At 37.9% G+C, this 13753-nt stretch overlaps 2 protein-coding genes across 4 annotated transcripts in view; one reads left to right on the top strand and one right to left on the bottom strand.

Moving 5' to 3' along the window:
• The window catches only part of C2CD3 (C2 domain containing 3 centriole elongation regulator), a 112369-nt gene extending 101745 nt beyond the window's left edge, over positions 1–10624 (bottom strand). For 2 of the 3 annotated variants that reach the window (XM_016208464.2, XM_016208465.2), the window contains exons 1-3: positions 10524–10624; positions 7757–8026; positions 2242–2399 (exon numbers count right to left, since the gene is read on the bottom strand). In XM_016208464.2, the coding sequence (XP_016063950.2) occupies positions 2242–2399; positions 7757–8026; positions 10524–10578 (483 nt within the window). In that variant the 5' untranslated portion in view covers positions 10579–10624. The remainder of the gene's footprint in view (positions 1–2241; positions 2400–7756; positions 8027–10523) is intronic. The other variant, XM_016208467.2, reaches the window with a different exon arrangement.
• Positions 10625–11090: 466 nt separating this feature from the next.
• PPME1 (protein phosphatase methylesterase 1) overlaps positions 11091–13753 on the top strand; it is a 45986-nt gene continuing 43323 nt past the window's right edge. Inside the window, exon 1 of the mRNA XM_087821665.1 lies at positions 11091–11307. Coding sequence (XP_087677791.1) covers positions 11207–11307 — 101 coding nt within the window. The 5' untranslated portion in view covers positions 11091–11206. The remainder of the gene's footprint in view (positions 11308–13753) is intronic.

Below are 13753 nucleotides of genomic sequence, written 5' to 3'. Positions count from 1 at the left end.
CTTCCCCCATATTTCTCTTTTCCCAGAGGTAACCACTTTTAACTCTTGTACCTAATTCTTGTGGTATTTACTTTACCTCTATAGTTCCAAATAATGTTTATATTAGTATACAATGGGACTCCCTTCCCCCTCACAGTTTTTCAGCGCTATCTTTTGACTTCCTAATAAGGAAGATAAATATTTAGCTCCATACCACATCCTTCTACCTCCCCATCCTCTGGACCTGCTCATATAGTTATACTGTAAACATTCATTATTGATCTAACCAAAATTTCTGTATGAGTAGGTAGTGTATTTAAAGCTGAACCATGAGATATACTGATTACCTTTCCTTTCCTGAACAACTTTTATCTACAATGGCAACTGCCTTGTTCCCTCATTTGCTTAGTTTTTATTGTCTTTATTAATAATTTAATTCTAAACTCACTGCTAGTTGTCTAAATATCTTTTAATATTTTCAGACACATCAGGTGTTCCATAACTTTTTTTTTTTTTTTTTTAAAGAAATGTCTACCAAAGGCTTAGGACATATTCCAAGTCTATCTGCCTGCCAGTTGGGCCTGGTGTAGAGCTGCCATCCTGGGATCTCCCTTCCCCTCTCTCCTGTGTTGGATCTATTGTTTCCAATATCACATCTTGTCTTTTTAAATTTACTTCCTCATTTTGGTGGAGAAAATCCTTCAGCTGCTTTGTCAGAAAGGTTGTGGATATAGGTACAAATTTTGAGAACTTGCATATACAAAAACATGTTTATTCTACCCTTACACTACATAGACAGCACTAGAGACAGAAAACTAGGCTATTTTTATTCAATATTCTGAAGGCATTATTGAATTGTCTTCTGGCTCCTAATGTTTCTACTCAGAAGCCTGAAGCCACACTCCTTCCCAGTTCTTTGTATGTGACTATTTCCTCTTTTCTCTGGAAGCTTATAGAATTGTCTTTGTTTTTAATGTTCTGAAATGTCACAATGCTGTATCTTGGTGTAAGTTAGTTTTCATCCATTGTGTTATACTCAAAGGGAACTTTCTAAAAAAAATTTAATATGAAAAAATGTTTCTAAGGTTTTTATTATGAAAAATTAAAAACACAAAATTAGAAATAAATGGTATAATGAACCCAGGCACTCATTATTCACTTTCAACAACTAATCAACACATGACTAATCACATTTCATTTATACCACTGGAATATTGTGACACAAGTCCTAGATATCATACCATTTCCTCTGTAAATACATTAGTAATATAAGAATTTTTTCCCCACTCTAGAACATAAACATATTACCAGTAGCACATCTAAAACATTAATGATACATTTTTTAATATTTGAAAAAATGAAGTCAACATTCCAATTTCCCTGATTATTTCTAATTTGTTACAACTGTTTATACGAATCAGGACCTCAGTAGGCTTTTTCAATATGGAAACTGATATAGTTAATACTGGGACATAACTCAACTACTTGCCAGAGTCCAATACGCCTTAAAGGGAAAAAAAAATCAAGTATAGAACATGTAAAATGCACAATGTCCAATATGCAATCAAAAATTACAAGAAGCAGAAAGAGTCCTATAATCTCAAGAACATTAAAATCAATTGAAACCACCTCCAAATGACAGAGATAGTAAAAGTGGTATACAGATCTTGAAGCAGTTATTACATAGATGTTCCTAATGCTCAAGGTTGTAAAAGAAAATATGAATGTTAACAGAAAAATAAATTGTACATTTGAAAAATGAAATGTGTTATTGGAATGATCATTTCCTAAGTTATATAAATGTCTAATCACTGAATTGTACACCTGAAACTAATTTAATATTGTATATCAATTGTAATTGAAAAATAAAAATTATTTTTAAAAAGAGATAAACTTAAAAAAAAAAAGTAACTTTTAAAGAGATGAAAAACAGTACCTGAAATGAAAATCTCATTGATGGGATTAAGAACAGATTAGACGTGTACAAGAAAAGATTAGTGAATTTGAATATCTAGCAATAGGAAAAATATCAAGCATCTAGCACACATGTACTTGGAATCTCATGAAGTCACTAAGAGGATTTGAATAAGTGGGAAACAAAGGTATTTTACAGTCTTTGGGTAAAAACATGAACAAAGGGCATGAAGTGGGAATTAGCATGGTAAACGGGAGTCATGTAACAATCCATTCCATAAACAGACTCAACTACATTTGTGCCCAAAAAGTTTTACTCTATGCAACAAAGAATTAAAATATTTTTACCTGGAGTTCTCCAAGTTTCTTAGATGTTGGTGAAATAATGCTGAAAAATCCATTGATGTGATGGGTTGGAGAAAGCTTGGCTAATCCACTGATCTGAACTCTACCAATTGGAAGATGATCAAGTTTGGTGATTACTTCCAGCACCAGCACAGCCATATCTAATCAAAAACAATTATAATATATGTAGATAGTTTTCATTTACTTTTATTTTTCGAAATAGACAGAGGGGTATACATTAGAAAACTTTTTTATGTAAAAAAATCATTTTATTTTCAAATAAACTATGCACTTACCATATCATTCTGTGGGGGTACGGGTGGGGGAGTGAACCCATGATGAACAGAACAATAAAGTTTTAGAGAATAACAACAACAAAATACCTTGCATGGAGAAAAAATAATTACACTGAATAAAAATATTTAGCATATCAAGTATTTGATAAGAAAAATACCTTAAAAAGAGTATTTTTAACATATTTGGCAAGAACTCAGGCTTTGCTTTTGAAACATAAAAGCAGTAATTCTTAGTTCTTTTATTCTATTTCTAGTTTTGAATTGGACAAAGGGCTTTTCTTGTATAGATGCAAATTAGTCCCTGCCTCCCAGGAGTATCTAATTGCTTGCTCCTTGATTGCATCTAGAGTTCTGAAATACTGAGAGCATTTGGAACTAACGGGAATGGAAATAAACTCCTTAACTGTATTCTTCAATTAGTTGCTCAAACTTAATACCTTCATGGTTGTAATTTACAGCAGGAGAAATATATAATGCATTCATATGGAATCTAAGATTCTTTCAGGACAGTATAACTTCTGAATATTTTCTTACCAAAATCGAGAAAATGGTTCATTTTCACTATTCAATACTGTAGTGAAAAGAACATAGGACTTATAATTAGAAGACCTGTGATTGTGCCATGGCGCCAATATTCACAAACTACTTCTGTGTAAGCCAGTTGTCTGTAAAACAGGCATCATAATACTTACAGCATGGCTATAGGAGAAATAGGGGTGTTGCAAGTAAAACATACATTGTCCTCTCACATGGTAGATGCTTAATGACTGTTATATGACTTTAGGCAAATTACCTAATATATCACTGTCCCTGTCTTACCTACCCATGGAAGCTATCTGAAAATCATGAGCTAATAAATGTAAAAGTACTTTGTAGACTATAAAATGATGTGCATATGCAGAATAAGAGAAGTGTACAAACATTTTTTGGCTATTTACTAACAGCCAAGCTATTCCATGTCTCATTAATTATCTTAAAAAATTTATGATACACTTGTTTCTATCCCCGTTTGAGAATAACACAGGCTCAGAGAAGTCATGTAACACTCCTAAATTCACCTAGCTGTAAAGTCACAAAAATGGGCTAACACTCAGTTCGACCTAAATATAAAGTACACTATACCATGCTGTTTCATTATTCATTACTTCTAGGGAGAAAAAACTTAAATTTACTATACACACATGTATAGGAACCCCGCATACATGAAAGAATCAGAGACTCCATATGCAGAAAAGGTTCAGAGAAAGAAAAGGGGGATTGAGGTATATAAGACATTCTGTGGAATTAGAATCCTTATTGTTCAGCATTCTTCCCACCCGGCCATTTTTTTTTATAGTCCTACTAACTGAATCCTATCTGATTAAAGAGAGGCAAAAATCAAGTAATCAAGTGATAAGACTCAGTGAATTACTGTAATTTTCTCAGTTTCTACTCTAATCTTCACATGCTCTAAACATTTTCAGGGCTGCTATTTCCCAGAGAGATAAAGGGTAAGGGAGGAAAGATGTCAGAAGAGAGTATGAGGCATATCTCAGAATCCTATAATCCCTCTATTTCCTGAGGCAATATGGCATAGCAGAAACATTAATGATCTTAGATTCAGGGCATCCCTGAAATTATTAGGGTTGGTGTAAGGGTGATCTTGGGTAAGTCATTTCTAACTCTGAAACTCAAATTCACCTAGAAAGTGACGCTAATACCCATTGTTGTGAATACACATGGCCGCACAACATGCATGATAATATACTTTCAGTGGCTTTCTCTCGTTTCTCCTACTGTATTTTCCCTTTCCTTAAACAAAAAGTTCTTAAAGATTTAAAAAGTAAAAACTTTTTTTACTAATTAAAACCAAAACCAAACCAAAACCCCTTCTGTTTACCATGTTTTTGTGATAGCCCTAACTTCTGTTAGGAATAAGATAAAACAGATATAAATAAATGAATAAAATAGTCCTGGCTGGTATGGCTTAGTAGTAGAGCATCGGCCCGTGCACCGAAGGGTCTTGGATTCGATTCCCAGTCAAGGGCACATAACTGGGTTGCAGGTTCATTCCCAGGCCCTGGTTGGGGCGTGTGCCAGAGGCAACCAATTGATGTGTTTCTTTCTTTGTTTTTTTTTTTTTTTTAAAATATATCTTTATTGATTTCAGAGAGAGGAAAGGAGAGGGAGAGAGAGATGGAAACATCAATGATGAGAGAGTCATTGATCAGCTGCAGCCCACAACCCGGGCATGTGCCCTGACCGGGAATCGAACCCTGATCTCCTGGATCCTAGGTTGATGCTCAACCGCTGAGCCACGCCCGGCCAGGAAGATGTGTTTCTCTCACCTTGATGTTTCTCTCTCCTCTGTCTCTCTCCCACTCCCTCCTTCCCTTCCACTCTCGCTAAAAATCAATGGAAAAAATATCCTCGGGTGAGGATTCACACACACACACACACACAGAAATGAATAAAACAAACAACCCTACCTACTTCACAGGGTCAATTTAAACATCAAATAAGATGATAGACTTGAACATATTTTATGAACTACAAAATGCTATACATTTTCATTTGTTCCTATATTTTTATCTGAGGAATTAATATAGTCTCTGATTTATTGCCTCCCTCTTTCCAACCTGGATCTATTCATGTTTTATGCTAATATGAGACAATATATTCATTGGTTTACTTTATGCATTTTATTTTCTTTTAAATGAGCTATGCATACAAAAGAGTACATAAAATAATAATAAAGCAAATACTATACAGCTTAAGAAATAGACTTTTCCCAAGTTTTCAATTAGAACACATACTCATGTGAACCAATGCTGTGCCTTCATTTTGTAATAAACATACACTTATGTTCCCAGTTGGGCCATCACTTACAAGGTTCACCTCATCTGTCTCCTATTCAAATGTGATATTCTTCAAGGCTTCTTTCCTAACTAGAATCATAAAATTTGAGTACTGACCTATTTGGTGGTTAACCCCTTCCATTTACTAATGGAAAAATTAAGATCCAGTAAGACGAAATGGCTTGCTCAAAGTCAAGCAGCAAGTTAGTGTAGAACAGTAGTAGGATTCTGATTTCCTGTTAACTTATGATAAGTTTAGCCCTTAGTAATTTCCTAGAATATTCATATAGAACTCACTGTATGCACCAAGTAATCAGGCATTTAATTACACACTATCTGGCACTGCTCACTTCTGTTTCATATATGTCAGTTTTGTTCTTTTCAAAAGATCTTTAAGGTCCTTTTGATCAGAAACTACATCTACAATCTCTGTATCCCCCACAGTGCTCAAGACTTCATATATGTATGCATACATACACACACACACACACACACACACACACACTTTTTAGAAAATAAAACTTGTATTCATTTTTATTTTTTCCAGCAGCTAGTTTGCTCAAGGAGTAAATAAACAAGAATAGCAAGTGACTACAAAATACAAATTTCCTGTGGTTCTGGATTTCTACTCAGATTAATTCTGGGTGTTTTTTTTTTAACCTTCCTGGTGTTTGTTGGTAGGGTATTTTTTCAAAAAATCTATTTCTCAATTACAGTTTACATTTAATATTATTTTGTATGAGTTTCAGGTATACTGTATAGAGATAGTGGTTAGACAATCATATTCTTTACAAAGTGGTACCCACCTGCCACTGTATATAGTTATTACAATGTTATTGATTATATTCCCTATGCTGTACTTAAGACATTATATTTTTCTAAGACTTACATCTACAATGTGCCAGGTACTGGAACAATAATACCACAAGATTTTTTTCATTTAATCTTCACAATAATTTCTGCTAGGTAAAAGTGCTGCTATTATCCCCATTTAACTAATAGGAAACTGAGGCTCCAAGATCTTAAGGAACCTCCCAGCATCACCTAGCATCCAATCCTGAAGCCAGAATTCAAATTCAAGATTGTCTGACTTCAAAGCTTCTCAATCAACCAGGCTGTTTCTTCATAGAAAGGGCAGCTATTTGATCCTATTTCACAGACGAGGAAAAAGGGGGTGAAAAATGGGAAGGGACTTTCCCCAAATCCCACAGTCAATAACACCACCCTAAAGTTCAGATGCCAAGTCTAATGCATTATTTTATCACAGGATGCTCAAATAAATGTCTGACTTGTTAATGATCATATTAACAGATATCTTCTTTCTTACTTAAGAATTTCTAATCACTCTTCACTTGTTAAAATTATATAAAAATACTACTGAGGATTGAAATTTTAGGTCTACAGCACCCGAGTATCTATGGGTATCCTTTAATAGCACTTATCACTTTCTACCTACTATTATAACTAAGCTTCTCTGTGAATTTAGTTAGAATTAGATACCATTCTGATTAAATTTTTATTCACTTTTGTAATCCCACAGTGCCCAGCACAATGTGTAGCACATGCTAAGTACTCTCTCTCTGTATTTTGAATTACTGAATTTTCTGTTCTTTACATTTTGATGTTTTCAACATTTTTTTCTTGATAGAATGTAAGCTTCATAATGTCATGTTAATCTTTAATTCACCTTTGGCTTTCCAGTATTCTTAGCCCAACAATGTTTATATGATAAATGCTTAATTTTTACTGACTTGAACTGGACTGATTTGATAAATAACCCCACAAACCAAAATATGTTTATGTGAAAGCTATATTGAAAAATAATACAGTACATTTAGAATGCTTTACTTGAATAGAAACAAAGAAATTTTGGCTCCTGGATTCTTACAGACGGATCCTTCCCTTCTTTATAAACCTGTAGTACTAACTCACTACACCATTCATCTGGCATTTAGCATGTATTATCTTGTACTGGTAGTAAATTTCATATCTATATCCTCTTTAAGTCCCAGAGCAAAGACTACAATTAAAGAAGAATGATTTGGTAAAAATCATGAGTTTTGATGTTGGACAGAATGGGTTCAAATCCTAGTTTTGCCATTATCAACTATGTAACCTTACAGAGTATTGATTTCATCTCTGAACCTCAGTTTCACTGTCTATAAAACAGAGAAAATATCTATCTTGTAGGGTTAAGGATTAGAAATAACATGTATCAATTGCTAACGCAGAATATATGCTCAATAACTGATGACTATCATAAAACCCCTCTGAGTCCTCAATAATTCAATGCCATAGATGCTAGGTACATAATGACACCTATTACTATCAATATCACTCCATGCTTATTAGGCCAGTAGATGAAATGATAAGACAAAAGCATACCTGTTAGGTAAGAGGTAAACTGCTTTGGGCCACAGCGAATAGCATAACGTGTAGTTGTTCTCACAGCTTTTGGTTCAGTCTGCAATGTGTCCCTGGGACAAAAGAGGGTTCCATCTGATGTTTCTCCCCACCATCTTACTCGGACAAGTACACAAGAGGGAGGCTTTGCAACCTTCCATATGACTTTATTAACAGTAAGTTTCAGAAAGCAGCGTAGCTGGCCTTCAACTAAAGGTGGTAGGCTTGTAGATGGAGGAATGTCACTCAAACCTGTGGAGGAATTAAAGAACACTAAGTAAAAATTTAGACTAACTACAGAAAACATATAATCTGCTTTTTGAATAAAAACACACAAAAAATTTAGGCTCTACAGAGAGCAGGCTTATCCTACTTATCCTAATAGAGGAGAAGTAACTAGCAAACCAGACCATGGAATAACCTATCTGGTCACTTAAGCCACCTTGGTAACAAATTAGTATTTAGGGTTTGATTCAGGTTATTATAAGTAAAGAACACCCAACTTAAGACATGCTAATACAAACTCCTCTTTAACTGAAAGATATCTGTAAAATACAAATACAATGATATGGTAGATAGGCTTTTCAAATTTCAGTAGTTAAAATTTTTCTTCCAAGTACTGTTGTTTTGATTATTGCAAAGTCCACAATTCTTAAGATGTTATCTTTACCTAATTCTCTTACTTTAAAACCATCACTAAATATAAAACAGCAACAACTCCCTTCACTCAGTTCTCAAATGATTAAGTCTATACCATACAACTCAGCATTTCAATAAAGACCACCTTAAATTGTCTCTCTTTTCCTTCCTGCCAATATCATAGTTAATGAGGACAGAGGTTATCTTCAGATTCTACACTATTTTTTAGCACAATGCTGGGTTCATAATATTTACTGGCTTTCAGACAGATAACAAAATGTAAATGAGGTAATCAATCATAGCTTTCTAGAAAACTTTCCTTTAATATATCTTCTAACCAAGACTGAGAGATTTAAGCCCGGCCAGCGTGGCTCAGTGGCTGAGCATCAACCCATGAACCAGGAGGTCCTGGTTCAATTCCAGTTCAGGGCACATGCAGGGTTATAGGCTCAATTCCCCTAGGGGGATGTGCAGTAGGCAGCCAATCAGTGACTCTGCCCGCCCCCCCAAAAAGACAGAGATTTAAGAAACCATTCCTACATTACACACACTTTTCTACTACTCTGACTTTTCCTTTGGGGGGTGATCAGGCCTCACAAGAAGAAAATACACTGGAGTCTATCAGGTCAGGAATCTATATAAATAATTCTTTGGATTTTTGAAGTGAACACCCTCTCTGCTCTCTATAGTGGAGAAAAGATCGACCATAATCTTTATGGTTAACTAGTTTCAATATAAAAATTATACACAGGTGTGTATATGAACATTACTGCATATGGTATAGTGACTAGGGAATTCTTATTTCTATTTTGATTTTCCTATCAACCAAATATGTTTGACTGGTTTGACACACGGAGCAGCAAAACTGACCACTTCCATGCTTCTGTCTCATATCCTCCCATCATTCCTGGCAGGAAAGGCAATGCCTCAAAATTGTCTTAAATATCTTTAAACAGTTTAGATAAGATTCATTTCCAGGCTGTAGCTTCAGTCCTCACCCCAGTGGCTTAATATACTATCACTATTCCTATTATCTCTTTGTGTGTAATGTAAAAAGGCAGTCACCTGATCCCCCCCCCCTCCCCGGGGCAGCCCTGTAGAGATTCAATTTCCAGTTTCTTGATCTGGTCTGGGTTCTCAGGGTGACTGTTCTCTCTGCAGCTAACATTCTCCTACTCTCTTGGTGAGCTTGTGTCTCCTTGAGTACATTAACCTGATAGCCTCTTGCAACACACTTCCATCCTCTCAAATCCTTCACAGAGCCTAATGCCCTCACCCCCACTTCAACCCTACCTACCACATGGTGTAACTCCCTACTCCTTCTTCCTCTCCTCCACAACTGTCTTTCCCAACTCCTGTCTGTAGCCCCTCATGCTTTATGATTGTCTCATGTTTCTCATTCAACTAACATTTACTGAATCCTACTCTGCTAGTTCTTGGGGATTCAGTAATGTATAAAGCATGACCCTTGCCTATTAGGATTATTAACATACTCCCCTCTCCAACTTGTGTTTCTGCCGTCCTATATGGACCTCCAAACGTACACCCTCACACAGGCTTAACGTTGTTCTATAAAAACCCTCTCAAATCATGGGGGTGTAATGTGCACCGCGGTGACTATAGTTAATAGTGTGTTGTGTATTTGAAAGTTGCTAAAAGAGTAGATCTTGAGTTCTCATCACAAGAAAAAAAATTTTGTAACTTTGTATGGTGATGGATGCTAAATAGTTATTACGGTGATCATTTTGCAATATATACAAATATCCAATCATTACGTTGTACACCTGAAACATGTTATGTCAATTATATCTCAATTTCCAAAAAGTAAAAAAAAAATCTGTAGAATGTAGACGGGTCCCACCTGTACCCTTTAGCCCTCATTTCACCCTTTACTCGCCCCGTTTGCCGCGTCCCCCGTCCTCCCACTCCAGCCCCTATTTCCTTCCCATTCTCTTTTAACTCGATTCCCTGGTTACCCTCCCTCCTCAATCCATTTTCTTCTCCATTTTTTTTAACAGGCAGGTGTGCGGGTCTCCCTAGAATTCCTTACACCTTGGTCCCCTAACTCCGCCCTCTTACGCTTTCCTCAACCTTCGGTAGCTCAGGTTACCTCCTTTCTTGCGGCCACGGCTGCCCCCAGGCCCCTGGCTTTTCCGTTGTTTCATGATGAGGCCGCACTTTTCTTCACCAACTCAACTCCGGCCCCAGCACCTAAGCCGTAGCGTCCCGCCATCTCTTCCCACCGCGCCAGTGTTCCCCGGCAACCGGCGCCGCTGGGCAGCCTGGGAGACAGGAAGAAGCCGCTTTTCCCCAACAGTCTGGGCAGCCGTGAGAAGGGAAGGCGCCAAGACTCCTTACCGCCAATAGACTGCAACACCCACGATGCTTTGCTACACTACCTCTGTGGGGTTGGACGCTGTCGCCTCCAGCTGCGCAAGCGCAAAGGGATAAGTCCTTTGAGGACTCCATTGCCCAGGGTGCATTGCCACCAGGAGCGCTTCTCTTTCCGGCGACGGCTGCCGAGCTCTCCCCTTGGGGTTTGAGGGGTCCGCAGACTTCGTTACCCAGCTTCCTTTGTGGAAGGAAGCTTCCTGTTGCGCACTTCCGGTGGTGCCGCCTGAGGAGAGTGGGTGGAGTTTACAGAGCCGGTGGTCGGTGGGTGGTGCTGCGGTTGGCTGGGTGCTGTCCAAAGGCAACTGGGCTACGCTAAAGGAGCGAGCTGTGACCGGTTGGGTCGCACTTAACCTGGGACGAAGCTTTGGCTCCTGTTTGACTACCTGCGGCGTCCCCTTCATGTCGGCCCTCGAGAAGAGCATGCACCTCGGCCGTCTGCCCTCTCGCCCCCCTCTACCCAGCAACGGGGGCAACCAGAGCGGAGCCAAGATGCGAATGGGGTACGTAACCCGGACCCCTTCTTCCTAGAGGCCAGGCCTTGGCCATTGGAGAATGGTGTCTCCGGGCGTTTAGAGCTGCGCGGCAAGGGAGGCTAAGGAGAGGAGAGAATGTTGGCGGCGGCCTGGAGACGTTTAGATGGAGTAGACGGCAAATTTGGGCTCTAGTTAATGGAAATTGAAAGACAAATAGTATCGAAGGGAGAAAGGAATAAGGCAAAGATTGAGGAAGCCAAGAGGGTAACTTAAAAGATTTAAGAAGCGCCTACAAAAGAAGGGATGGAGGCGATTTGAAAAAAGGGAGTAGAGTGATGACAAAGGTGGGTTGAAAGCTGCCGGGGAGGGTTGAGGGAAATGGGGAATGACTGAGGAAAGTTGAGAGGAATTAGGGGAAGCAACTAGGTAAAGATTTAGGAGTAGGAAGTCAGTGAGAAGTAAGTATTAGAAAAGCTGAGAGAACTAGAGAATACCTGAAGGAGGGTTAGAGAAGGAAATGGGAGCAGAAGGTTCTAGAGTTCTTAGAGATGTAAGAGGCAGATTCAGAGAGTTGGGGGTGGGGGGACTAGGAGAACTGAGAAAGCTTGGGGAAGAGGCGTAAGGAAAGATGGAGTAGGTAGCCAAGAAGACTGACTGTTAAGGGTAATAGGAATGTAATGAGAATTGAGGGTAGGGAGTAAGGGGAGGTGTGAGGAGGGAGAGGACTGAGGAGCTTAGAGAACAACCATTGGGCCCTAGAAATTGAGAAATGACTAGGCATAGGGTTTAGTGAGTGGAAGTGCTGCAGAGGTAAGGTTTGGGAAGCTTAAAGAGGAAGATTTGGGCAGCTGAGTTTTGCCTGGCGAATAGGTCTGATCGAAGATAAGTACTGGTTTGATAAAACTCAGAATTAATGAAGCATTGAAGGTAGCTACTTAAAATGTTTCAGGGAAACCATTTACTTGGAAGAAAGGAGCTGTGTTGAAGAGAGAAGACTTTTGGAATTTTAGGTTGTTGAATGGCTTCCGTCAGGTTAGGGTATACTTAGGTGTAAGAGAGAGGGCATAATGAGTTGAACATGGGAGTGTTAGTTGAGGGAAAGCAGAGAGAATCGAATAGGCAGTTGGTTTTGAGGGGTGTTTGTAGTATCAAACAGGATCCTGGAGACTAGTGACTGTAAAGAGAAAAAGAGCAGGAAGAATACTTAGGTATAAGGTAGTCAAGAGTGTGTGTTCAGGAATCCAGAGGTGGATTTGTAGATATTCTTGGAATAAGGACTAGAGAACAGAAACCTTAGGTTCTAAAGTAGTAATATGTACAAAAACTGATCAAAAGGAGATGAGGATAGGAGATGGAGTACTGTGAAAGTAGGTCCTAGCAGTGAAGAGAAAGGAGAATCCTATAAATTAAGACAATAGGAGGTGGTGAGAATGGTTGGGAAAACCAGGGAAGGAAATTAAGAATTGGAGACCTGACTATGATATACAGTAGAAAAATGAGAGAACCTTGACAGATAGGTCAGTTGACATACAACAGAAAGGTGGTAGAAGGCTACATTTAAGGTAAAATGAAAATTGTTTTAGCTGTGGAAGACAGAAAGGTAGTACTGTAACATGAATAATAAGGAGGATCTGGAAACTGATCCATAACATTATTTGGGAAAATTAACCTGGAGTATAAAATTAATGTAATATTTATTGTTGATATGTAGCCTATCTTAATCTAAAATTTGATCTTTCAGTATACCAGCACTCTTCGATAAAAAAAATGTGCGAAAATATTAGCTTTTTAATAACTATATATGCTTCAGATAAGTTTAATTAGAACTCAGCTTCTCACTTTGTCAAAACAAGTTCTCTGAAGATGAAGAACTGAAGAAAAATACTGAGAGAATATAAAGGGAAAATCTGCTGATTAGAAGATTGTAGGATCATTAGTAAATTATTCTCTTTAAATGATGTTTGGTCTCCTTAATTTAGGTTAACTGCTTATCCTGGAAAATAAAGTTCTGTAGAAAGATGCTTCTTTGTAGTATTGTGAAGAGAAGAGCATATGTTGGTGAATTTTATGCGGTCCTTAAGTGGCTTATTTTCCTCTGTTTTTTGTTTGTCTGTTTGTTTTAACTGCCTTTTTGGGACATAGGCAGGCCTCCTCTAAGTCTAATGATAGTGATAATATAGACCCTCTGCCTCCTACAATCATAAAGCTGGAAGAGAGCTCTTGAAATGATCTCAACTCACCATTTCACTGTACAGTTGAGGAAACTGAGATTCAGAATTCTGTATTCTGTAAGGTAAACTGAGGGGCAGGGGACAGTATTTTCTCTTAATAAATGACAAACTGAAACAAATCTTCCTTATAATGAGGCACCCTGGAAGCTTGGTGGTAGCGCCAGCCGCTAAGCACTAGGACATGGGTTTCTTGACTCTGAGACTCATTGTTTTTTTGGATTCATAGTTGTTATCCTGGCAAT

Source organism: Miniopterus natalensis, chromosome 11 (assembly GCF_054644295.1).
Source record: "Miniopterus natalensis isolate mMinNat1 chromosome 11, mMinNat1.hap1, whole genome shotgun sequence".
NCBI classification, from domain to species: Eukaryota; Metazoa; Chordata; class Mammalia; order Chiroptera; family Miniopteridae; genus Miniopterus; species Miniopterus natalensis.
The sequence above is the reverse complement of the archived record's forward strand: the minus strand, read 5'-3'. Positions and strand labels throughout refer to the sequence as shown.